General features: G+C 44.6%; 1 protein-coding gene across 50 annotated transcripts in view; it reads right to left on the bottom strand.

Annotated features, from left to right (window-relative positions):
- Nucleotides 1-27,591, bottom strand: part of KDM5B (lysine demethylase 5B) — a 73,387-nt gene that overhangs the window by 10,992 nt on the left and 34,804 nt on the right. For all 50 annotated transcript variants that reach the window (XR_014053033.1, XR_014053030.1, XR_014053026.1 and 47 more), the window contains 17 exons: nt 24,584-24,718; nt 22,734-22,830; nt 21,528-21,637; nt 19,710-19,868; nt 19,140-19,259; nt 17,046-17,204; nt 16,429-16,610; nt 15,140-15,302; nt 12,307-12,426; nt 11,271-11,465; nt 6,462-6,643; nt 6,207-6,331; nt 5,141-5,291; nt 4,909-5,023; nt 4,128-4,483; nt 3,005-3,143; nt 193-372 (listed from right to left, as the gene is read on the bottom strand). Coding sequence is in view for 39 of the 50 variants with exons in the window: in XM_081487394.1 (XP_081343520.1) it covers nt 193-372; nt 3,005-3,143; nt 4,128-4,483; nt 4,909-5,023; nt 5,141-5,291; nt 6,207-6,331; nt 6,462-6,643; nt 11,271-11,465; nt 12,307-12,426; nt 15,140-15,302; nt 16,429-16,610; nt 17,046-17,204; nt 19,140-19,259; nt 19,710-19,868; nt 21,528-21,637; nt 22,734-22,830; nt 24,584-24,718 (2,688 nt within the window). In the remaining 11 variants the exon portion in view is untranslated. The remainder of the gene's footprint in view (nt 1-192; nt 373-3,004; nt 3,144-4,127; nt 4,484-4,908; nt 5,024-5,140; nt 5,292-6,206; nt 6,332-6,461; nt 6,644-11,270; nt 11,466-12,306; nt 12,427-15,139; nt 15,303-16,428; nt 16,611-17,045; nt 17,205-19,139; nt 19,260-19,709; nt 19,869-21,527; nt 21,638-22,733; nt 22,831-24,583; nt 24,719-27,591) is intronic.

Here is a 27,591-nt window from a genome sequence, read left to right on the forward strand (position 1 = left end):
GCTACCTCCAAACATATGCAGAAAACATTCACAGATTCTTCCAAGTTTCCAGTGAAATCCAGAAGAATCTCCCTGGCTCCCCTGAGAAAGTAACTCCTAGAGCACAGATCGGTTAGTGTGGCCCCCTCCGTAAGTAAGGGGCTGTGTATTTAGCAGGTGAGGGGCTGCAAGGTGGGCTGAGTGCAAACTTACCTCTAGGAGAGAATAGGACGAGTTCTTAGTCAGGAATGTATTAGCAGCACATTCTTTCCAAACGTGAACCTCAGCTACTAGGGACTCCAGTCTCGGCAGCGAGTGTAGATGCACCGGGATACACCGGCCTCGAGTGACAAGCTCCACCAGCACGTCCAACACTGGAACACGTCCTCCAGCCTAGTAAATCAAAGGAAAAAGAACGCTTCTGTGTAAGTGGGAAAAGTACCTCCCCATGATCTCAACATGTTAAACTCACGAATGATCCTGACAAAACCTGCCAGCTAGCTGGTGGTGGCGGCGGTGAGGCCACTGGGGGATTCTACTCAGTCAACAAGTGAGAACCTAGTTCGTGATGGACCCACAGATATAACTGTTGACTTGGTATACGCTGTCATCCCTTTGTTCAGACTGTTTATACCCTTTCTCAATTCATTTGTCATTTTGGTCCCTTTGGTTGGTTTGGAAAAAATTCAACAGAAATGTAAATCCGTAATAATTCAAAGGACTTCCATACTGACTCAGAGAACGAAAAGCAGTAAAACAGTATTTCACTCCATTCACCAACGATGAATTAATAGATTATTCAGGAAAACTGAGTTGAGAAAGAACACTGGCTCTTGAATTTTATTCTTAAGAACCATCTGGAAAGCTTGTTTTAAAAACTTTCTGGGCTGCACCCCCAGATTTCTGATTCATTTCATTAGGGAAGGGTCCGTGTGAATTTGCATTCCTAAAACTTCCCAGGTGCTGCTGTGGCTGTACTGGGACCACACTCTGAAACACCCAGAGCACTCCCTGTGTGTAAAGCAGGCAACTGGGTGACACTTTATTTATTTTTAGTTCTACCAGTTCACTGCTACCAACCCCTCTCCCTCCACCCTCATGCACGCATGCTCAGTCATGTAACCCCACGGACTGCAGCCCACCAGGCTCCTCTGTCCATGGACTTTTCCAGGCAAGAACACTGGAGTGGGTTGCCATTTCCTTCTCCTGGGTGACACTTTAAAATAAGCAATCCACTAAACCCAGAGAGGTCCCCCTGCTGTTGGTCACATCTCCCTGCTAGTCCTAAAACACATGATTCAAGGCCAAGCTATTTCAGGAGCAGAACTTGCTGTTTGTCCTCATCGACAGACATTGTTGCAGACGCAGGGTTAAGCAGCACAGACATTAAAACATGTGAAGGGAACCAAACCCACCAAGACATGCATCCTTTCATCTGATTTCACGCGCTCACCTCCCCTGACTACTGCCACCACTGCACGTCCTGGCTGCTAGCAACCACGAGTGCAAGCCGGGACCAAGGCCACAACCACGATGGTTCCAACAATGACAGACAAGAACCTGCATCGGTGAATCTCACTGGGGAACAAGAACCTGCATCGGTGATCTCACTGGGGAAGTTTATGTGCACAGCAAACACTTCCCATCTTTTTTCTCTGGCTGGCTGGAGTCACTCCTTATGTAATATTTATCAAACAATGTATCTTCTCTTCCCTGTTAATCAGAATAGATGTCCAGATTGTTTTCACTGAAAACACCTGGCTAAGCTGTCCTATTTGACATTTCTCATTAGCAACTGGTCTATTAGCACCACTTCAATTATGCAGATATTCAGAAAACCAGATGATATTTTGTTCCTAGAGTCTGATGGCTTCAACAAAACAGAACTTGAGACTCAAGAACAATATAAATTAAAATTTTAAAAACTTAGCCCATTAAGTAATTCAAGGATTTTTTTCCTCAATAGGACCATAAGACCTTCTGCTTTATGATGATAAGAGAGAAAAAGGAAAACACCCTCACCAACCGCTTTTCAAATGAAGTCACCCAACCGAAAAGAGAGAGAAACAGAGGCTGTACTCTGTCTTCATCGTTGTTGTCCAGCCGCCCAGCCCTGTCTGACTCTCTGTGACCCCATGGACTGCAGCACACCAGATGGAGGTATATTCTTAAGATACATCCTGTCTATACCTTATAAGTCGTATAATGCAACATACGAATTTAACTTTCTACTTTAACTTACAGGTCGAGTCTCAGTAAGCACACCGTCCAGCACAGAGCCACAGGACTTTGTGCTGCTTCTCTGGAGTTACTGCAGAGAGCGCTAAGCCTCACTCCCTCTGCAGGGATGGAGAAGCACTTTTACGTCACTACTTGTACGGCAGAAGTCCCAGACCTCACTGCCCAGTGTGGCCATGGAATCACACATCACTACTCACTCGATCTGCTCTGCATTATCAAGACTCCAACCAATTGGTAAGCCAGCAAGAGACAGCCACCATGGTCAGAGATTAGCAACTGTGCTCCTCCCACAACTTCATTTTTAGCCCTTTCTCTTCAACCCCAACCAAGTACTTAACACTGTTATGGGAGGTTCCCAAGCTCCCAAAAAAGGTTAGTGAGATCATCTAAGCCTCACGTGTTAAAAAAAAGGTTAGTGAGATCACCTAAGCCTCATGTGTTAAAAAAAAGGTTAGTGAGATCATCTAAGCCTCACGTGTTAAAAAAAAGGTTAGTGAGATCACCTAAGCCTCACGTATTAAAAAAAAGGTTAGTGAGATCATCTAAGCCTCACGTATTAAAAAAAAGGTTAGTGAGATCATCTAAGCCTCACGTGTTAAGCCAACTAGCGAGGACAACGTGTGGGGTGGGCAAGTGCAGCTGCACAGGGCAGAAGAGCGTCCGTCACGTGCCCACAACCCAAGCACAGGCCCTGGGCAGTGAAACCCAGCACACGCCCCTCGGCCAGCGTTCCATCACCGCTCCTCAAACAGGCGCGGACACACTTGGGACTCTGGAAACCTACCTGCAGGGCCTCCACTTCCTGAAGCCAGTCTCTGGCTCTCTGTACAGAGTCTTTCAGCGCCGCGCCGTTGGGCAGATGTGCGGGGATCTCCTCAATCTCCTTAACCACGGCGGCAAGGCTGTTCAGTGAGTGCCGAGGCCTAGAGAGCACAAAGACAGTCCTCAGCCACCACGTGACGGCTGGTGTTTCTCATGGCTTACTTATCAGAGAAGTTAGAAAAATCACTTCAAAGGAAATTTAGAATTGCAAGAAAACTTTTTGAAATGGCAAGTAACTACAAGATATCAAATTATCTACATAAGACTAAGGCAGATAACTCAGTTCGACTTAGCTCTGATTTGACAATGGAATAATCATAAACTTGTTTGCAAAACATAGCTTAGGGATAATTTATTCCATGTTAAACTAGAAACACTATCAAGACTCATACAGCTCCAGTAAGGTAATTAAAACTCTCCAGGACACCAACACACCAGAGCACAGAATGCCAAGCTGCCGTGTCCTCCGCTCAACGACCACTATCTCAGGGTTAAACAATGGTGTCTAGAACCTAGCTATCCCTGTTACTTTATGTCGTCAGCTGGAATGGGAAAGATTTGTTAGACAGAAAGCAGGACGAGGAGGAACCATCGTCTCCCCTCAGATGGTCAGCCTGAGTCCAACCCGTCCTCAAGCACCGACACAGCCATGAGGCAACAGCGCTAGTGCGGGGACCACAGCACTGTCCTCACTTCAGACCCCGCGCACCGCGGTGCTCAGATGCTTCTCTTTAAGACTTCTTGGGATCGTTTTCATTAATTGTGGGTTTAAACAGTTCCACTTATTTGTAAATGTTTTCTTCCCTCAAAGATGTTCCCATCGAGATCTAGGGAAATTTCACTAAACCAATTCTAGAAAATGCATGCCCATTTGAACCATTCATTTCACAATCTAGTAAAGCAAGGGAAAAAATTAATCTTCTTTTGCCAAAGTTCCAAAGCAGTTTCAAACATCTCAGCTAAACTTCTATACGTACAGCTCAGCTGCTGTGCCTGGATCACAACCTAACGCCTGTGCCCTGGGCTCCAGGATGGACTAGGCACCAGCTTCATCCCTAGGGGGAGGCGTGGCCGTGCTCATTTACCTGGCCTTGAGGAGACTCCTGGCTTTGTCATCCCAGTGCTCCGATACTGTGAGCAGCTCCTGCAGCCGCGCCATAGCCTTCTCCACGGCTGAATACGGAGCCAGGCCCACCCCCAGGTCTATGAGACGTCTCATATCATCTAAGGTGAGGGAGCTAGGGTCCAGGCAAGCCTGCTGCACCTCCTCCAGCCAATGGGCCTGCTCCAGCCGGACGCGCATCTCCGCGAGCTGGGGGAGCTCAACGTCAAATTCAAAGCTGACGTCCAGCAAGCCCTGCAGCTCAGCAGCACTGGGCGTCTCCTCGGAGAGCAGCTTCTGGCTGCGCTGCTGGAAATCTTCTACACGAGTCAAGAGGGCCTAAAAAACACAGGTTGTTGCATCAAAACACTGATTTCAGCAACTGGCTTCTTGTAAAACTTAGAATCTTCAATGCATATGCAACATAGCCCTCTGCCATCTCACTTGATTCCAACAATAACATACATAAACATAACAATGCATAGCCAACCAACAGGTAAAATAAGTGACTCTAAGACAGACTTATGACAGCTGTGAGGAGCAGCTAGGGGTCACTTTCAAGGTAAAACTTTCCAACTGTCTCTCCACTGCAGGCCTGTTATAATCTCTTTATAAACATGTACCACTCAGGTTGCTATTGAACACATTTGCAAATAGATGTACAAATTAACCACTCACGAACAGGACTTCATCATGTCAACTGAGCTTATTTACAAAATACAGGATGCCCACATGTAGGAGTGGAGCAGCCCCCGTCTGGGTACCTTCAGCAGTGGTGTCTGACTGAGGACACAGGGGAGAGCGTGCAGCTGGGTCACAAACTGCCGGAGCTCATTCACCGTCAGCTGATTGTGGGACTTCCCTCCACCAGATCGGTATCTAGAGAGACAAAGGCCCAAGGAGGCTGTATGAGGACAGCTGTACCAGCACCCCAGACTCCAGCCACAGCAGACTCCCCAGGAGTCCACACCCAAACCGGGTGTGCACAGAGCCTACCTTGTCTGCCTCTTGCCATTAAGCAGCTGCTGGGCGACAGAGGCGCACTTCTCCGCGTCCTGCGTGACTAGGCGGAGGTGACGTAGAAGATCATTGTCTGGAAATTTCTTCATCTCAGATTCTTCAATCAAAGCCTTAAAGCTGACAAGGCCTAGAAATAAAGAAAAGATCAGCTTTTCTGTGATCAATGTTTATGAAGTTCTAGTATGAAATATACAAGTGGAAGTTTGATTTTCTCAGTTCTTATCTATGGATATTTGCAATGCTCTCCCGCATTAAAAAATGTGTTGGTTTTTTTTTTTTTTTGGGGGGGGTGCCCTGAGAGTGGAGGGCTTTATAAAGTACCTAGAGCTGCCCTTTAATGTGGAAAAGTTTAAGAAATAAAGAACACCTGACTTGTCAAAACAGAGCACATGCAGATCTCCCTGTGGCTGGAACCGCCTTTTCCTCCTGCATCTAACTCAGCAGCTGGCAGGGAACCAGCGGCTCATAGACTGAACCCACATGCACCCCAGAATAGGAGAGGGCCGAGTCACCTGCTGAGCTACAGAAAGGAAAGCAAATGAAACCACTCTGAGAGAAGAGATGCGAAGGCAAGCAGTGACCTTCAAAGGCAATAATGAGGACAGAGACTGTGACGAGAGCTAAAAAGTAATAAACACACACTTCACTGACTCTTAAGGATATGCTGTTTGTGCCATGAACTCTAGTAAAAAAAAAAAAAAGGCAAAACAAACAGAAACCCTTTCTAAGGTTCCATATAAAATGTGAAATACTTTTGTTTCTGAGACAGAGACATGTAAGAGTTATTATGTTTTGTAAAAATACCGTCTTTGTTAAAAATACAATCTTGCACAACTCCTATATTAAGACTTCACTTCGAAGTATGGACATTTGCCTCATTCACTCTTCACTTTAAAACCTGTACTAAAGCTCTAAGCCTGGCTGGAAAGATGAGCTAAGTCAGGCTGCTTCAAGTAATGTTCGCCAATAACTTCTTGCTGACTGTATTACAATCAGTCCCAATTTGTCAATCACCAAATCACCCTTTCTATATACCACATACTTTTCTTCTTATTAATCTTAGCCTCCAAAGCTTCATTCACATTCAAGGCCCATTCGTTGTAAGATTCTGCTCGAAGCGTCAGTGCATTCATCATGGGGTAGAGGTCGTCCAGAGTGTATCTATACCTGGAACAGAAGAGTAGGCTTAGCTTTGAGGTGTGTGGGCCTGAAAGAAATCGATGTCAGTCAATGTCACAAAGCCTAAATTAAACATTCAGTGTTTTCCACAGAGAGAAAAATCATTCTTCCTACTCACCTCAGTTTATACTTATAAGGAGGACAGGAACATAATTCCTTTACGTGATGCAGGCAAACAAGCAGGCCAGGTTTACAACAGCAGGAGATGGCAGACATAAAGCATGTGGTTTTGCATTTTACACACTGACGCTCATCATCTGGCAACAGTTCAAAATCCATTCTTTCTGAATCAATTACTCCCTAAAATAAACTGTACTTTAGAGATCACCAAAGGATAATACAACCCACCAGCCCCCAAGAAAAACATGCAATAGCTGAGCTTTAAAAAAACGAGAGAGAGAGAACCTTACCAAAACAGAGGATGAGTGATTAACAATGTGGGGCCCAGTAAACGCAGGCAAGTTAACCTACGTCACTCGTCTGGGACAATCTCTTCTGGACAAGGCAGGTCCTTATGTTTGGCTATATTGATCTGAATATGAGAACAGCTCTTCACAGGCTTATAAAACTACTGAGATTAGCTGCTTATTCTACTCAAAATTGGCCTTGCCCATATTTTGGGTATATATAAAAGAGCAAAGAAATGTAAATACATTCTACTGCAGAGGAAATGCTACATAGGGCTTCAGAGAATCCATAAAAATAACAAATACAAATAAAAGGAAAGAAGATGCAGCAAGCGAACAGACCGTCGTGCGGGAACTGTGGGTGGGAAGCCACTGAGTGGTCTGTTCGGCTCTTGGAAAAGGTTCCACAATCTGTGACACGGAGACTGAAGGTAAAATAAAGCGTCTCATAACTTAAGTGTCAAGAAAACTGAGGCCGTGAGCAGTCTGTCTGCACTGTAACGTGCACCACCTGACGAGAAGCCCTAAGGACGTATCTTTTGTTCTGGAAAAAGTGAACTTGTACCACTTTTTCTCCTTATCTGGAACTGTGTCCAACCTAAGCCTGAGAATGCAGAGTCTGATCAAGTCATGTTTATAAACCAGCCAGCTCCTTTGTTTTACTCTTTCATTCTGTATTTCAACCTCTGGACCATTTCACTTCCTGCTCATCAGAAAAATTAGGAAAAATCTAATAAATGAATTTTGGTTCTAACCTGAAATCGATCATTAAAAAGGACTTTGTTATGGAGATGTCTAAAATTTTTGTTTAAAGTAAGATTAAGGATCACCTCGATGAATTTTGGTTGAGAATAAATCATATTAGTCCACTCAATTTTAATTTGTAAATTTCCACATCTGGAAAAAAAAACTATGCGTTCTCCAAGCTGCAAAAACAAGCTACCACTATTGATGGAAGACCTTGGGAAGACACTTAAACCCTCTGGGCACTGTTTTCATAACGGTACAGGATCAGGGGAAGGCGAGCAATTGGTTGTTGATTCACAATGAAGCCCATGGCTCCAGGGAGCCAACGTGCTAAAGAGGCACATTAAACATTAAATCAATATGACTGTTTGTGGACATGACTGTCCCCAAAGAATCTACAAAAAAGCTATAAGAACTACTGAGTTCAGCAAGCAGTCAGGATAGAGTATTTGAAACTCAACTGTACTTTAAAATACCAGCAATAAAAAATAGGAAAAAACTCTGAAGTATTATTTATAATAGTGCCCAAAACATGAAGTACCTAATTATAGCCCCAAGAAAATACATGTAAAATCTGTGTGCTGTAATCTACGAAATATGGAATGAAAGAAATCAAGAAGACCTCAATAGGGACCTTCCCTGGTGGTCCAGTGGATAAGACTCCCCACTTTCACTACAAGGGACACAGGGATGATTCCTGGTGAGGGAAATAAGATCCCACATGCCCAGCCTTTCTAGCATAGCCAAGAAAAAAAGACCTAAATAAATGAGGGGGTATACTATGTCCATGGAGTGGAAGACTCAGTATTGTTAAAAGATCAATTCTCCCCCAAACTATCCATGAATTTAATCCAGTTCCAATCTAAATGTCAACAGGCATTTTGGTAGAATCAGCAGGCTGATTCTCTATAAACTTTATATGGAAAAGCAAAGGAACTGAAACAGGCAAAACAATTTTCAAAAGGAGCAAAGCTGGAGGATTCAAATTACTTCAAGACTTATTAGAAAATTATAGTAATCAAGACCTTAAGGCATTAGGCAAGAGGATAAATGCATAGGCGAGCAGACTGGAACAGGGTGCAGAAGTAGCTCCACACGCGTCCATTTTCAACAAAGGCGCCAGGACAGGTCCATGGAGAAAGGAGAGTCTTTTCAAGAGATGGTGCTAGAACAATTAGATAGCCATATGCGAAAACAATGATCTCAACCACAACTTGTCATAAACAAAAATTACTTAAGAGGATTAAAGACTTAAATGTAAAACCTAAAACAAGCAATTCTAGATGACTACACCTTATGATTATACAGTGGAAGTGACAAATAGATTTAAGGGACTAGATCTGATAGACAAGAGTACCTGATGAACTATGGACAGAGGTTCGTGACACTGTACAGGAGACAGGGATCAAGACCATCCCCATGGAAAAGAAATGCAAAAAAAGCAAAATGGCTGTCTGAGGAGGCCTTACAAATAGCTGGGAAAAGAAGAGCAGTGAAAAGCAGAGGAGAAAAGGAAAGATATTCCCATCTGAATGCAGAGTTCTAAAGAATAGCAAGGAGAGGTAAGAAAGCCTTCCTCAGCGATCAATGCAAAGAAATAGAGGAAAACAACAGGATGGGAAAGACTAGAGATCTCTTCAAGAAAATTAGAGATACCAAGGGAACATTTCATGCAAAGATGGGCTAGATAAATGACAGAAATGGTAAGGACCTAACAGAAGCAGAAGATATGAAGAAGAGGTGGCAAGAATACACAGAAGAACTGTACAAAAAAGATCTTCACGACCCAGATAATCACGATGGTGTGATCACTCACCTAGAGCCAGACATCCTGGAATGTGAAGTCAAGTGGGCCTTAGAAAGCATCACTACGAACAAAGCTAGTGGAGGTGACGGAATTCCAGTTGAGCTATTTCAAATCCTCAAAGATGATGCTGTGAAAGTGCTGCACTCGATAGGCCAGCAAATCTGGCAAACTCAGCAGTGGCCACAGGACTGGAAAAGGTCAGTTTTCATTCCAATCCCAAAGAAAGGCAATGCCAAAGAATGCTCAAATGACCGCACAGTTGCACTCATCTCACACGCTAGTAAAGTAATGCTCAAAATTCTCTAAGCCAGGCTTCAGCAATACGTAAACCGTGAACTTCCAGATGTTCAAGCTGGTTTTAGAAAAGGCAGAGGAACCAGAGATCAAATTGCCAACATCCGCTGGATCATCGAAAAAGCAAGAGAGTTCCAGAAAAACATCTATTTCTGCTTTATTGACTAGGCCAAAGCCTTTGACTATGTGGATCACAATAAACTGGAAAATTCTGAAAGAGATGGGAATACCAGACCATCTGACCTGTCTCTTGAGAAACCTGTATGCAGGTCAGGAAGCAACAGTTAGAACTGGACATGGAACAACAGACTGGTTCCAAATAGGAAAAGGAGTACATCAAGGCTGTATATTGTCACCCTGCTTATTTAACTTATATGCAGAGTACATCATGAGAAACGCCGGGCTGGAAGAAACACAAGCTGGAATCAAGATTGTCGGGAGAAATATCACTAACCTCAGATATGCAGATGACACCACCCTTATGGCAGAAAGTGAAGAACTAAAGAGCCTCTTGATGAAAGTGAAAGTGGAAAGTGAAAAAGTTGGCTTAAAGCTCAACATTCAGAAAACTAAGATCATGGCATCTGGTCTCATCACTTCATGGGAAGTAGATGGGGGAACAGTGGAAACAGTGTCAGACTTTATTTTTGGGGGCTCCAAAATCAGTGCTGATGGTGACTGCAGCCATGAAATTAAAAAACACTTACTCCTTGGAAGGAAAGTTATGACCAACCTAGATAGCATATTTAAAAGCAGAGATATTACTTTGCCAACAAAGGTCCGTCTAGTCAAGGCTATGGTTTTTCCAGAGGTCATGTATGGATGTGCGAGTTGGACAGTGAAGAAAGCTGAGCGCCGAAGAATTGATGCTTTTGAACTGTGGTGTTGGAGAAGACTCTTGAGAGTCCGTTGGACTGCAAAGAGATCCAACCCTGGGTGTTCATTGGAAGGTCTGATGTTGAAGCTGAAACTCCAATACTTTGGCCACCTCACGTGAAGAGTTGACTCATTGGAAAAGACCCTGATGCTGGGAAGGATTGGGGGCAGGAGGAGAAGGGGACGACAGAGGATGAGACGGTTGGATGGCATCACTGACTCGATGGACATGGGTTTGGGTAAACTCCGGGAGTTGGTGATGGACAGGGAGGCCTGGCATGCTGCGGTTCATGGGGTCACAAAGAGCCAGACACGACTGAGCGACTGAACGGAACACATTAGGAAACGCTTGTGACTTAGGTTAGGCAAAGATTTAGGAAGGACACAGCAAAAAATATTCATCAAAAACAAACAAACAAGAAAAAAAACATGATAAACTGAATTTCATCAAAATGAAAAACTTCTGTTCTTTGAAACACACTGTTAAGAAAATAGAAAGACAAACCACTAACTGGAAGAAAATATTTGCAGAACACTTATCTGATTAGAATAAAGAGAGGTTTCAGAACAAACCCATAAAAAGGGGCACAGCAAGAGAAAGTGAGCAGACGCTGCACCAAAGGGACACACATGCGGGCAGCGAAAGTGACAAGTGTCCTGTGTCATCAGCCGCTAGAGAAATGGAAATTAAAAGCACGACCGAGCATTATTATGTATCTACTAGAATGGTCCTGTGTGTAAGAACTTTACTAAGTAACACCCAATGACATTCAGTTGGGAGTTCCAGAAACCTTACCAATTTGCGAACAGTTTCCCTGAGCGCCTTCTCGTCCTCAATCATGATGGCCATGTCTTTCTGAACAGTCGAGGCCACGACCACGTCGAGGACGTCCGCCTTGGAAGCCATCTTGCAGATCATCTCGTCGTGGGAGAACACGCAGTAGCGGTGGAGGAGCCGGTAGTGCTCCACGCACTGGCGGCCCAGGGGCAGCTGCGCCGGGGGCGGGAGACAGACTGCTCAGAGGGAGGCGCCCTCCTGTTCCCCAAGACCCCAGACCTTTGCTACCAGATGAACAAGTACCACACCTCCCGTATTATACATCAACCCTACACCCAGACTCAAAGAAGCCTCCCACCTTTTAAAATCTTCGTATCTCAAAGATCTGGCATATTAGGGACCTTAATTATAACAGGGTTTAAAAACCCAAGGTATGACTGATGCATTACTGTCTACAACAATGTAGAATCTAATCAGAAATATGAATCTTCACACTTCCTGAAGCAACCGTGTGAAACAGGTGTGGTTAACCTACTTCAGGGAACAAAAACTCTAAAAACTATTATTACTCTACAGAAAATAATTAGGTGTAGGATGTACTACTATTTTTTTTAAAAAAGCTCTGAAACAAGGTTACAATTTATTAGCTTTAACACCACACCCACTTAAAACCAGACAGCTCTTTTTAGGTAAATGAAAAGTATTAATACTAATATAAAAAATTCAATTTACAACTATCTAAAATCAAATGTCATTAAAAATTACTGTGTTTGGATAATTTAAGTCAGTGCTGCATAAAGCACAGTCTTCAGACTGGAAACGTTTGTTGTTAGTTTGCAATGAGATATGAGCTTCCACCAAACACGGCTCCACAGACTCTTCCCCAGCTCCTGGGTTCACACTGCGGGCTAGTAGTGCCTTCCCCTTCTGGGAGGGACACAACTGGCAGACCTGCCGTCTAAGCAGCAACTGGTTTAAGCAACTACAAAGTATATACCACTTCTGCAGGAAAAACAGTGCATGTCAAAAGGCTCACTAGGTCGTAATTACACACCCAATCAACAGTGCAGAAGTTAACGGCCTCAGCAAAATTGAAACCTTGATTGAAACCGCTGTGGTAGGCTCTTGGAAATGTGATCACAAACTCCCCAGCACACTGATTAGTTCGGTAAACCTAAGGAGACAGAAATTGGGAGATTTTCAGTGACATTCTCATGAAAGACACTCTGGACACAGAGTATCAGATGATTCTCCAGAAAGGGCAGGCAAACAAGTGTGGCTGGTGTTACCTAGAGATGCTTGTTTCTGCCACAAGATGGAGTGGTTACTCAGACTTCCAGGTGTGTGAGTATCTCAAGAGAAAACAGCTTATACCACATCCAGGATCGGGACACACCCTTCTAAATAGTTATCATACCAAAAGAGGATCTCCTACCACCATTAAAGAAATTCCACTCTATTTCAAGGATCGCATTCCACACAGAACTCTTCCTGATTTGGGCCTCAAACTTAACCCCTACCCCACCAACAATTCCTCTTTTCCAACTGTTCTCACCCAAAAAACACCCACCTTCTTCTGGACACAAAATCCTCATACTGAACCAATTATTATGTAATAATAACATCAGGGGCTTCTCAGGAGGCACAGTGGTAAACAATCTGCCTGCCAATGCAGGAGACACAGGAGAGACGTGTGTTTGATCCCTGGGTTGGGAAGATCCCCTGGAGTAGTAAATGGCAACCCACTTCACTATTCCTGCCTGGGAAATCCCATAGACAGAGGAGCCTGGTGGGCTACAGTCCATGGGGTTGCAGAGTTGGACATGACTGAGCCTGCATACACACGTCTCTACCAGTGGTTCTTCAAAATGTACTTCCCAGACCAACAGCAGCAACACCAACTGGGAACTTGTTGGAAATGCACGTTCTCGAGCACCAGCCAGGCAGGCCATGAGGACAAGCAGTTCCGGGCTGAGGCCCAGCCCTGTGCTGCAACATGCTCTTTGGGCTCCAGCAGGCGAAGTGTGAAGACCACTAACCATCAGAGGAGCCCAGTCCTGTCATCAGGACTGCCTCCTCCCTCCCCAACTCTGTGCCATATACACTTCACCTCTTCAGAGCTCCACACCTGGGCTTAAACACCCTCACGAGCCCTTTCCAGTTCTGCAGAGTTGACACCCTTGACAAACCCACACCACCCTTCCATTGTCTGTGTAAACGTTATCTGTCTTTTCAATTGTGGGTCCCTAAAATGCACAATTTCATTCATCTGCCTCTCTAGATCCAGAGTCTAGCCCCACATGGTTTTACTCAACTATTCAAGAACTGGGCTGGAGGTCTCTTCTAAAGCCAGCTACCAGCTCATCCCAGTGCTTAAAATTCCTTCACGGTAAAGATTCTGCCTGCAATGCGGGAGACCTGGGTTTAATCCCTGGGTTGGGAAGATCCTCTGGAGAAGGAAATGGCAACCCACTCCAGTATTCTTGCCTGGAGAATTCCACGGACAGAGGAGCCTGGTGGGCTACAGTCCATGGGGTCACAAAGAGTCAGACACGACTAACTTTTGCTTTTTTTTTTGCAGAACAAATCAGAAAGGTCCATCAACGTGAAGTGGGGAAATCAATATGGAAAATGCCAACAATGAGCTGATGGTGGTGTTTTGATGGCTACTGGTCCTTATTTTCTAAGCTTTGGCCCATGAATATTTGATGATCCTTCAAAGAAAAGTCCTCTCCATCTGCCCCACTTACTAGCCTGTGAACCCAAAAGCATAAAATGGAGATCATGAGATCAAGAATTCCACTTAACACTGTAGATGTATCATTTACACTGGCTTGAGCTAACTAAGATGGATTCTCCAACTTTATACATTTCAATCTGGTCTCCCAAAATGTCTTCTGAGTTTCCACTGAAAGGAAGCCAGTAAACAAAATAAGTGTCACTTTGCACAGAAACCTTAGAGGAAAAAGCATACAGCACCTTTCAGTCTAGAGTGGGAACCCTGAAATCCAAGCTCAAGACCTTGAAATAAACTTGTCTTTCTATTTTTTGTCGTTGTGGTTCTTTAAATTTTCTCTTAAAGTAAGCCTAATTAGGGGAGGTGGGGAGAGTGTTTAAGATCCACCAGGAAGTCACTGTTTCAGTTCACCATTCAAAATCAAGGTCATGTATATTTGACAAATTATTTTCTAAAGTAGGAATGGTGTATGAAGGATTCAGACAGACAAGTTTAGATCTAATTTATAACAGAACCTAGCCATTTCCACAGTGAAAGTGCAAGTTGCTCAGTCACGTCCGACTCCTTGTGACCATGGATAGTCCATGGAGTTCTCTAGGCCAGAATACTGGAGTGGGTAGCCTTTCCCTTCTCCACGGGATCTTCCCAACCCAGGGATCGAACCCAGGTCTCCCGCGTTGCAGGCAGATTCTTCACCAGCTGAGCCACAAGGGAAGCCCAAGAATACTGGAGTGGGTAGTAACACAGTAACTAATTTACACTAACAAGACTTATTTTTTAGGTTTTTGTTTTGCTGCTTTGAAGAGCTGAAGTTACAAACTAAAGTGATAGTTTAGAAAGCAGGAAAGGTGATGGTGCACAGCCTAGGAATATACTATGAACTGAACGCTGGAGAGGAAGGGAGGAGACAGCCTTGCACTTACTATGGCAAAGTAAGGCTGCTCGGCAAGCTAGTTATCAGTTGCAACAAACCAGCTTTTTCCACAGTGTCTTGAGGATCCAGTCCCACTGGCTTAATGCAATACTGTATGAAACTACACCACACAGTTATTTCTACGCAACCACATCAGCCGCATAAAATCGTGGGCAATAGGGAGAAAGAGAAGTGGGGAGTTAAGGCTGGGTGGCAGGAGGGTTGATCCAAACATACAGGCACTTCGTGAGTCATCAGGGTGTTGGGGTTCATGATGGTGACGAGCTGGTGGAGGAGGTCGGGCTGGGAGACGAAGAGCTCTGGGGCCAGCTTCTTCATCACCGTCTCCAGCCGCTCGGCGGCGCACCCGGGGACTCCGTACCAGGTCTTCGGCTCGCCCCTAAAGCAGCAAAAGCAGAGCACTCTCACACACACGATGTTCCAGAAGCTTCTCACGGGTCAGTCAGCAAACGCCAGTGCCAACAAAATGGCTCACTACTTTCTATTTTCAAGATCTTGCGTTGTAAGGCAATGTTCAAACTGAAGAAATATCACCAAATATCACCAGACATATGATCTGAACATACTAATGCACTTTGCCTCTTCAAGTATAAAGTCTAAACACGGAACTGCCACCTGAGGGCCCTCTCTTTCCTCCCATTTTCCCGGACCCTTCAGAAAGCACAGGCATCGAGCACTCCTGAGAATGTAAGGGACCATGTTGGCCGTAGAGCAGATGGTGACCACAGTATCCCACAGCAACTAGCAAGGGACGCAACATTCCATCTTCCCTTCCCTGGTCTGCGCTGATGGAGGAGTTAAACCAAACCCCAGGGAGGCAGTCAGCACGTCTAAAGAGCTCTTATTCTTCAAAGCACAGCAAACTGTCAACCAGTTAATCTGTAACAACCCTATGAAGTATGGTAAGTACTGCCACTTTACAGCTGGAGGTGACTGCTTGGGGAGTAGGACTGATGCTTTGCCCATATAGTGCCAACTCCCTCTCTCGTGGGACAGCCTCAAAGTCCTTGTGTGAGGAGCTATACCTCCACCCCACCGCCTCCCCCCACAGGCACGTGAGGAGGCGGCCCACTCCACCACGCACAGAAGTCGGTCCTCAGCCAGGCCTCAGAAGCGGGCGGTCCCGAAAACCCAGAGCAACCGTGGGCCCTCCCTCCTGCCCCTCACCCAAGGGGACTGCCTCAGCTGCCACTGCCACCCAACGGGAATGGTGCTTTCTAGACTTCTTGTCAGTAGAGACGTCTCTGACAGGTAAAGAGAAAGCTGCCCATCTTCCCACCAGAAATCTCATGTGCAAGTTCAGGGCTGCATGGACTTCCTATAGATTCTCAACAGTCTTTGTCTCAACATGTCAGGCTGCTTGTTCCAACAGTAGTTAACAAAAATCTTAAGGAATAAAACACTCATTACTCTTCCGACCCAGGTAAAGGGTGTGTTGCACTAAAGAGGTGGGTGAGCATCCCAGCCCAGCCGGCACGCTCCTCACAGGCCTCTGGGCCCCTCACCAGTGCAGGTAGTTAATCGAGTAGCTCCAGTGGTCCTCGATGTGCCAACAAAAGGAAGAAAAGCACATTCCCACGTACAGCCAAGGGAGCTTCATGCCGCATATGTCAGCAGTGATGTGAGCAAGCACAGACTGCTCCATCACTGGCATGTTGTTCAGATTCCAGCCACTATCAAGATACTCCTAAAAATAAGGAGAGAAAACAAGTATAAAGGCTTAGCTCTATCATGCTAACAATTTGGAACTCCGCTGGTTTCAAAAAGCCGGCTGTAAGTCATCTTCAAAATTAAGGGGGGGGCGGGGGCGCGTTGGAGGGAAGAGAGGAGAGGCCATTGTGCTTACTTCCTGGATGCCCGCAGATGACTTCTGCCCAGCTTTGTGCCTTATGTAAGTGTGTACACACACACACGTCTGATCCCAATGCCTCAGATTTTCTTCAGAAGGAGAAACCAAAATTACAGAATCTGAAGGCAAGGGAGGTAAGTGATTCTCCCATATCATCTAGTTGGGACTAGGATTCTTATTTTTCTGGGGGTTCTTTCCTCATTAATTGAAATCAACCAGCTTTAAGGGCATCTGCCTCCTCCTCCAAGTCTCAGTGCTCCCAGCTAGGCTTACCTCCTCCTCGGGCGAGAGCTTGACTTTCCCATCTCGGACAGGGAAGCCACTGCCGAACTCCTTCGAGGCAATATCGGCTCCATATTCCACGGTGACATCCTCTTCAATCGTGCTCACTAGTCGCCAAAATTCCTTCTCAACCAGTTCTGTGGGAACCATCTATAAACAAAACAGTGAGGAACAGAAGAAAGTGACTTTCCTCAGCTACTAATGGCCCGTGAGCAACCCGAGCATCACAGGGTAGCAGGCTGAGGGAAAACAGTTCCTAACATCCCAAAGGGCTCCTCAGGTGGGTCAATGGTAAAGAATATGCCTGCTGATGCAGGAGACACAGGTTCGACCCCTGGGTCGGGAAGATCCCCTGGAGGAGGAAATGGCGACCCACTCTAGTACTCTTGCCTGGGGGGGAATCCCATGGACAGAGGAGCCTGGGCGGCCTACAGTCCACGGGGTCGCAAGAGTTGGACAAGACTTGGCACACATGCCAATGTCCCAAATGTGCCACAACTGGCTCCTCCGCAGTTCAGATGTGAACATTACCTTCTAAAAACACTTTTATTACGAGAGAGTATGAACTAAGAATTCATGTTCCTCTATCAACAACTTGGCCACCACTGTAAAAGGAGTCAAGGAAAACAAAATGCTGAGATTTAAGAATTGGGAGGTGTTTTTCTATTTTGAGAAATCCAAAACACAACCTGGTTGACCACTGTTTCATAACAATGGTTAGCTGGGTCTGAATGATACTTTACCTTTTGAGATGCGCCTGATCACATCACCTGAACCCACACTCTCACTCTTTGCACCTGACCTGGCAGAGAGCAATGCAGGCAGCCACGAGGTGAAGGTAGGCTGCCATGATTCTACAGCTGCAAACTCACATGTAAAGAGCCGCCAGGAATGTAAAAGAATGCTTAGGGTCTGTTGTTAATCTGATATGAGGCCAGAGGCCAGTCTCTCAAAGTCCTCATCCTTTCAGTGAAATAAAAAGCCAATCATGGATAGAAGAGGCACCAGAACTGTTTTAGCAAATATACGGGGAAATAATATGTAATACAGGAGGGTTCAAAAGAACTGAAAATTTAAAGGGAATATAACTTGAATTTATTTATAAGCCTGTTAAATAAGGGGACATTTTAAGTAACAGTTAATGTTAGTGATGTTAGGAGAAGCAGGTTCATGCATACATTGCTGCTGCTGCTGCTGCTGCTAAGTCGCATCAGTCGTGTCTGACTCTGTGCGACCCCATAGACGGCAGCTCACCAGGCTCCGCCGTCCCTGGGATTCTCCAGGCAGGAACACTGGAGTGGGTTGCCACTTCCTTCTCCAGTTCATGAAAGGGAAAAGTGAAAGTGAAGTCGCTCAGTCGTGTCCGACCCTTAGCGACCCCATGGACTGTAGCCTACCAGGCTCCTCCGTCCATGGGATTTTCCAGGCATTGCTGGGATCCCATAAATGATACAGCTATTATTAGATGGGGAGAAAATGGATAAATATTAAGAAAATAATCCAACTAAACAGATGCATACAATGTTTGCTATAGCACTTTATTACCAGTGAGGAAAAAAAACCCACATCTCAAGTATTCAGAATTATGGTAGGAACCCTTTCATTTTGGTGTACACATTTGCTGGAATAATAAATACGGAATGAAGCATGATTATGCTTCTAAGTGAATAAAGGAGAATTTAAAATTGTAAAGCTCACAGTGCTAATTTATGACAATAAAACAATAAGGAAACAGGCCCCCAGGGCACAGCACACTGATTGGCACACAGGAGTCATTCAACAAATTTGATGTTTCCTTTAAACTCTATTTGTTGAGTTGAAAGGACTGCTGGTGTTTCCCTTTAATTGGCATTCCGTTACTGCTGCTGTAGGATTTGTCTCGAAAAGCCTCTCTTTAGAGAAATCAAATGAAAACTTAAGAGTGCATTTTAAAACTATTATGGAATTTTAATACTACTAAACAAATTAAAGGTTTTACTGTGCGTGAATTGACTACCAGAGATAAGAACCAACTCATATGTCCTCAGATAGACTTTCCCTCAAAGTTATTAAAATCCTAAATCAGAGCAGCATGTATGTACATACATGAACTGGCATGTTGAAGTAATCAGATTTGAATGCATCTGCCATTTCGCCGAAAGTACGGAGAGTATAGTCCCTGGCCGCCTGCTCAAAGCCGAATGCTTCTTGTGGCTTACTGCATTCCTGTCAGAAAACAAAAGGAAAGGGAAAATATTTATTTATATTCATATTTACTTAATAGTTCACATATATGTATATATGAGAAATCATATATTTACATGTTTATTAAAATTACTTGTGCAGTGTAATTCCACTTGTCTGGAAAATATTAACAGTGGTTATCTATTGTGAAATTATCTATATTTTAGGTTGTTCAGCTTCTAAGAATTTTTGCAAACAGCATACAATGCTTTTTTTAAATGAGAAGTTTTAAAGCATAGTTACTAAAGCATTTTTCTGCCTCTTAGCTGGCTGCATAGCTGTGCAGTCACTTCCAAGACCTCCTTTCTATTTAGGCCCACCCCAGTTTTTATCATGAGCCTCATTATTATCAACTGCCAAATCTAACACCCAAAGGCAAAGAAAACACGCTTGAAGAAATGCTTTAAGGCCGCCTCTGCTATCACTCCTGACCTGAGCCAGACACTTAGGACACCTCCAGTCCCCCTTGGGAACGTCATGGAGCGGCGGGAGCAGGCAGAAGGTGTGGTAGCTGTCGTCGCAGCCGTCGCACAGGAGGAGCCGGTCCTCGTCGCTGCCACTGCCACACAGGAGGCAGACGTACAGGTCGACCTGCAGCGTGGAGACAGGCGCAGAACACAGGCATGAGCTGCAGAGCGACTCTGAAAAACTCTAAGAATGTGATGAATCTGAAGCATAATCTAGTCTCTGCAACCTGCTGCAAATGAAAATGTTTCATCCTCTGTAAGGAACATTTTAAATAAAAATGCTTCACCTTCTGTAAGAGATATTTCACAATACCCATGCATTCCCAACTGTACAGAGTGATCAAGATTCCTCAATTATGTTTTAATTAAAGCTACCTGTTAAATATCCAGCTTTTAGTAGCTTGCAGAAAGATAAGTATTCTAGAAGAATAACATGTTAGGCAATAAATTATTCATCTAACCCAAAACAGAATTTACAAAGTTTAATTTTAGCATGTTAAAAGCAAACTGTTTTAAGTTAATTAAGCATATCAAATTACCACTTTACATCCTAATGAAAGAGTGACAGTTAAGAAGCTCTGCCAAATACCCAAGGACAGAACTACTCAGTCATCACCTGCTGTAAGTTGATCCCGTTTCCCCCAAATTCATATGTTGAGTCTTGACCCCCAGCACCTCAGAATGTGACTGCATGTGGAGACAGGGTCTTAAAAAGAGGTCATTAAAAAGGTCATATTTGTTTTTGTTTAGTTGCTCAGTCGTGTGTGACTCTTTTGCAATCCCATGCCTGCCAGGCTCCTCTGTTCGTGGGATTTCCCAAGCAAGAACACTGGAGCAGGTTGCTATTTCCTTCTCCAAGGGATCTTCCCAACCTAGGGATCGAACCCGAGTCTCTAGCATTGCAGGTGGATTATTTACCGCTGAGCCAGCAGGGAAGCCCAGAAAGGCCCTATGGATGGGCCTTAATCCAATCTGAGAGGTGTCCTGATAACAAGGGGAGATTCGCACACAGACACACACAGAGGAAAACCACGTGAGGACCATCTACAAGCCAAGGACAGAGGCCTCTAGAATAAACCAAGTCTGCAGACACCTGGATCTCAGACTTGCAGCCTCCAGAACTGTGGGAAAATCGACTTCTGTTGCTGAAGCCGCTCGGTCTGTGATACTTCGTTATGACAGCACGAGCAGGTATCTTCGCTGCAGCCCACAGAGACCTGGACTGGCTCACAAAACCACTTTCCTGATGGCTTTGTTTTCATGGTGGGGCAGGGACAGATATTTATGAAAAGGACATTTAACTGAATAATGTCAAATTCCAAGATCAAAAGTACTGTTGTTAAGCTGCTACTTCCAGGTGCTCAGAAGGGGGCTGAGGAAGAAGCCTGGCTTTTTCTGTCTCTGTGAGTGAACAGCCCTGCCAGGCCCTGGCTGCCCAGGGCCCCGCACTCCTTCCCCTTTCCTTCCTTGCTGGAAAACACCATCCTGATTTCTAATCCACCTGCAGCTTACCTGGAGGCGGGTGAGTCACTTAGCAACGACTGCACAGGACTGACCTCACCATTATTCAGTGCTAAATGGCACGGCCTCCAGAACTATGGCTGTCCTTGTCCCCAGGAGTGACTACCATCTTCATGATGCATCCGTGTTCCCTGTTTATGAGCTGACAATACAAACCACCTCCGTGGGTCTCTTCACTGTTAGACACTGACCCAGCAGTCCCAGGTGAGGCACTAAATGCTTATAAACTGGGCCGCAGAAGAGTTTAAAGACGTCAACTCACAGCGTTCGTCGTTTTTCTGGCTCGACTCTTGGGTTTTTCCTTCTCACTTTCTGTAACGTACTCTTTCTTTTCAGCAGGTTCTTGCTTGGCGCTGCTCTTCGCGTCTTGGTCTGTAAGAGGCAGTCCAGGTTAGCGCGGTCTCCGCTCTGCCTCCTCCAGCTCTCCCCCTCCTCACCACCTCCTCCCGAAGCGCACACGGAGCGGGCAGCCTGCTGCCGCCACTGCAGCGGCAGGGGCGCCCCGGGTGCCGGTGCTCAAGGGCTCCGTGCGCATCATCGTAGGGCAAAGTGCCAACGCTCACATCCCTCACGTTCTAAGATACGAGCACGTCTGGAGGTGTTGCTCAAGTCTGTATGCTTTCGATGTGGGAGGTGAAGATATGCTCTTCTAAGACTAAGATATAACATATACAGATGAAAGTAAATTCCTCTTGTTCTTGACTATGAGACTGACAGTTCACCATCAGAGCCTTCCTCCACATTACAGATGATCCTTCCATGATCTAAGATTACTAACCTAACTTTCTCGTTTCAAAGATGCCGACTTTTTAAAAACACTAGCTATTAACTAATGGGCTGTCCTGTGGCAGGTATTGTCTAAATGCTTTCCATCAATTATCATTATTGTATCTATCACATAATGCTTTGCATCAAATCTGTTTCAAAGACAAGAAAACTGACATTCACTGAAGACAAGAAACATCTCTAAGGTCATACAACCAGTTAGTGGTTGAGGCAGGATCAGACTCAGATCTATGTTTTTAAAATCTCATCTATTTGCTATTGCCTTGTGCTGCCTTTACACTAACACACCAACCACTAAGGAAAGTCAACTTTAATGACGTCTTCGTTACCAAGTGCAGCCTACATAGAATCTCTCTCAGGAGAGCGCCAGACCTACCTTTCTGTGACTGACAGCAAGCAATGGCCAGGCAGACAACTGTTAATTAAAACTCAGACTAAGAAAGCATGCCTGAACCAAACCTATCAGATATTCAGTCAAAGGTACCTATGCTTCTCACAAATCACTTCTTCACAATTAATGCTCTTAAATCAAAATTCAAAGTAGCAACCGGGGACAGTTGAGACAGTTTCACCTTCTAGTCACTTCATATGTGAACGAATATAATAAGATTTTATTTCTCAAGGTGAATGACTGTTTTCACTTATCTACTCTTCCTTCCTATTCACAGATGAACTTTCTTACCGTTCTCACACTTTGGAGCTGGACATCCCATTCGACGTCTCAGGTTATGAGTTCTGGCTTCTGTTGTCTCTTCGGGTTCTATTTTAATATTCATGGCCTTAAAAAAATTTGTCATATACATGAGTACGTTCTTTAAAAAGAAAGAAATATTCTAAAATCCAATGGGAATCACAAAATGCCCATAATCTTATAAATTATCTCTATTAATAGGACATTCAAAACATAGCTCCCTTTCCCCTTAAAGGAGAGATCCCACCTTCATTATTATTATATTATTATTATTACTTAAGGAATGAATGAGGAAACTTGTAAGTTACAAGTGTTCTCCCCTTTTAACAGGTCAAAATAATAGGGAAAAGGCAAGGGATCAGGAATGACTGATGGGAAGCGTTACTATCCCAACTGGGAACAGTGTGTATTTCCTCCTAGAAGCTCCTGAGTTCTCCTCTACTCACAACTTACACTCTGTTCAGTCATCACTAAGCCAAATCCTAAACAGTTAGAGAAATATAATTTCATCAGCCTGTAAGCTTTGCCGGCTCTTCCAAAGTTTGACTGCATTCAAGGAAAATTCAGCTTCCACAGCAATCTTCTGTTAATTCTTGTCGTGAACTATCACTATAACTGCTCCCCTAACAGCACTGAGTCATGGGCTCCCTCATCAGTAAGAGCATGCAAGCCAATCACAGTCCCTAGTATTCACTAACGTGCTCACACTGGTTGATATGCAAAGCCCTGTCTGCTCTGGGACACAAGTGAGGTTGTGAAACTGTGCCCGTGTTCATTCACACAGAATTAGGATGTCCACTGCTACCATCACCACGATGTATCATCAAGACAGCCCTGGGCATCTACAGCACTAGGATGTCTTACACATTTCAGCATCAAGATGTCCTCAAACAAGAACTCCCTTTAAGACAAATATACCTGAAGCCTGCCTCTGGGCTTCAAATAACCATAATATTCCTATTCTGAGGCACTCTCACTTCAGAAAAATGGAGTCGCCAATCTTTTTCCTATCTCCAACCCACCTAAGTAAAAAACAATTCTCTTATTTATCCATTTTCTCAGAAAGCAAAATGGCTGATACTTTCCATCCTCACCAATAATTACTAAATAATCCAACTACTGATTTAGAAACCCAACTAATGCCAAGAGGCTTCCCAGTTCTACATCGTTCTCAATATATTAATCACTGATTCTTCATACATGTCCATCAAGCCAGGGAAGAACCCAACAGCCTCCTACCTCTGTGTGGGAAGAGGTAGCTGGGAAACACTCCCCTCCCTTCCTAGGAGGGACCTCTCAGAGCAGCGGCATCTGAACGCGAGCTGGTCGCCCCTGACCCTCCCCCACGCCTCCCCCTCACTGCACCCGTGCGCTCATCCCTGCCCCTTGCGGTTGCAGCACGAATGTCTGCCACAGACATGCTCCTCTTCCGGAAGTCTGACAGAAACAACTGTCACTACCTTCTTCCTAAACGCTTCGTTTAAAAAAAAAAGTTCTTCTCAGCAAAACATCTTCAACTTCACACTTACTAGCCTCAACCCCCAATAAACTCTGCCCAACATCATGAGGGTCACAATGAATGCCGACGCTTCCCAAGTCTCTGCCTGTTAACCATTCAGCAGCAGACTGTCCAGGCAGCATAAACCGAGAGAGAGCTCTTCAACTCCTCGCCCCCTAACAGTGCAACCCCCCCAAGCGCAAACGCTGGAGTGCACACAGCATGCCTCTGTGAGGGCAGGAAAGTCCAACCGATGAAGAGCGCGCGCACGAGAGAGTTCAGGGCCAGAGGGCCATCAGCCCGGGGCCCCAGGCCTGTCTGACCAGCCGCGCGGGGCGCTCACCTCCGCTCGCATGCGTTTGGCCCGTCGGGCTGGGGGACAGGTTTCCGAGAGCTGCACAGACTGCCTCTGGGGAATGTCATGGGGTTTGTACTCCTTGTCCTTTGTGTCTGTGGTCAGGTTTGGCTTCTGCAGACACTGGAAATAAAACACAACTGTACTGATGAATTTCTCCCCTGTTTCAATCCTAAGAGAATTTCACTGGATTTTTGCAGGGTATATTTTACAATTATTGATGGAAATAAAGGTGTGCAATTTTTAAAATCTAAATAAACACAAAGACAAGTCTGCAGTTACCAACCATATACACACACATATAGTTATAACAGCTTGAACTTTTTCCCAGGAGGTGAACAGTGCTGCGTCAATTCATGTAACTGCTGGTGTCATCTCATCAGGTTACAACAGGCCGCAGCAGGCTCGAAGCAGCTCCCATGAGCCAGTGGCAATTATCCCTGCTTACAACTTGTCAATTAACTGAAGGTCCAAATTGCTAGAAAGGCCCCTATACATTCCCAAAATAGCTTTCCATAATTGGAATATCTCATTAAAAAAAAAAGTTTACAGCAATGGCATGTGGAATTCAATAAGTTTTCTAAATTATGTTATGATATCCTGTAGGCCACCTTCTGCTATCAAAAAGATATTATTTGAATTGCGAAAACAGATCACCTGACTGTTCTGCCATATTAAGGCTTTCCTTTTCTTCAACGTATCCCTACAAAGTCTCACTCACAAGGCAAAGGTTAGCAGGCAGCCCACAGCAGTACCTTTGGTTCTGATCATACAAGAGTCTCTGTTTTCTCTGATTTTTCTTTTTGGTTTGATTCTAAGCCCACTGTAAAAGCGTTATTTAATGTCAATGCGACAAAACAGTGACAACAAAATATTACCACTGAATCTAATATAAATTTCAAGAAAATACTACTCCTTTGTAAGAGGACCTACAAACAGCACACGTAGCATTTTTAAAAGCAGTTTCAACAACGTAAGCACCGAAGGCTATTATGTCACCCACACTCCGAGTAAGATACACTGAAGTGATAACCTTCTACAGCTTCTGCTCTGAGAGTCCCATTACAACCACAGTCTCACTAACATGACTGGCTCCTTCCTCATGACATCTGCAGAAAGAATCCACAGAATGGGGAACAGAAATACACAGAAACCACAGAGCAACCATCTAACACAATCTATTTCTAACATGGAATATTATGTACTATTAACAAAATACTATTATAGATTGCTTGATACTCTGAACAAGTAACAAATCTACCACTGGGAACACAACCTATAAACATTAAATATTTTGCTTATTGTAAGAGATTTCATCTAGAAATATCAATTCAATTAGAACAGAGTATCACCCAGCATTCTGTAATTAAGTAGTTAAGAGTATGTTCAGTGAAAACATGTAGATGGGAATAAAACCTGTCCACCACCTAAATTACTCACTTTCATGTATTATATAAATTTCTATTGAGATCTAAAAGTATATATGATAGTGGACATACGAACTGGGCTGATTCATAGACATTTTATTAAGTGGATGGTCAGAAATTAGAATATTGTATGTGTGGTTCTTGTTTCCCACTAGTGTAAATAGTTCCATAACACATGGCCTGCTTGGTTGTATAAGGGCTTTGAAGAATCAAGATAAAATCAAGGTCAGAAACTTTTAAGAACGTATATGAAGAGATTAATTTGTTTTAAGTGAAAGTGTTAGTTGCTCAGTCAATTCAAAACACATCTGATGTGTTTGTTTTATATTTAACGCTATCACGTTTGAGAAACTGGGACTTAGAAGTACGTGGTCTCATCACACTGTGACGACATCACCCTACAGAGGCAAAGCAGCCCCGTGAGACACGGACCACACGGGGCCCGAGATGGAGGCTCTGCCCACTCGAGCACCTTACCACTCACTCTCGCTCAAGGTTCCCAAAACCTACTTCAGGCTTTAGCTTACCGACTGCAACAGTCCTTCAGAGAGCACTCGTCTCCCCTAGTCCTTATTAAGGGCTTATCTCTTAAGAGAATGTTTAGGTTTACAGCCTGGTTGAGAGGAAGGTACCTAGATTAACCATACAACCCTTGCCCTGAGCACATGTACAGCCTCTCCCATTACCAACATTATCCACATCCTCACCAGTGTTAGAACATTGGCTTCAACCGATGAATCTATACTGACCCATCACCCCAAGTCCACAGTTCACACCACAGGGCTCCCTCTTGGTGACGTACATGCTATGTGTGGGTTTGGACAAAGGCAGGGTATCATTCGCAGTACTTCCGCTGCCCTCACAGTCTGCTGTGCTCTGCCCTCTCCTCCTACCCTACGCTGCCCCCGATCCCTTGCAATCACTGATCTTTTCACTGTCTCCATGGTTTTGCCTTTTCTAGAATACCACTGAGTTAGAATCACACAGTATACGCAGTCCTTTCACATTAGCTTCTTTCACATAAAGAAACGCACGTAAGCTTCCTTCTTGTCTTCTCATGGCTTGACAGCTCCTTGCTTTAGGGCTGAGTAATACTCCATCATCTGGGTGCTCCACAATGTTTATCCATTTGCCTATAAAAGGACATCTTGGTTGCTTCCAATTTTTGGCAATTAAGCTCCAACTCTTTGGGTAAATACTAAGGCATGTGACTGCCAGGCTGCATGGAACAAACAGCATGTTCAGCTGTCTAAGAAGTTGTGTGCTGTCCTCCAAAGCGGCAGTGCCATTCCGTCTCCCCACCAGCAACGGAAGGAAGCCCCTGCTGCTCCACACCCTCACCAGCCCCGGGGGTCGTCGTGTTCTGGGTCTGGTCATTCCGACGATGCACGGTGGCGTCTTATTGTTTTCCATTAAAAAGAAATGCATTTTGATTCTCCTTTCCTCTAAGGATTATTTTCAAAAATCAGAAATGGGCACGAAATTTACACACAAAGAATGCAACATGAGAAATCAAATCAACGTCTGTATTGGGACTTCCCCGGGGGTCCAGCAGCTAAAGATCTCCCT

Source organism: Giraffa tippelskirchi, chromosome 5 (genome assembly GCF_054371585.1).
Source record: "Giraffa tippelskirchi isolate mGirTip1 chromosome 5, T2T-mGirTip1v1.2.pri, whole genome shotgun sequence".
Lineage (NCBI taxonomy): Eukaryota > Metazoa > Chordata > Mammalia > Artiodactyla > Giraffidae > Giraffa > Giraffa tippelskirchi.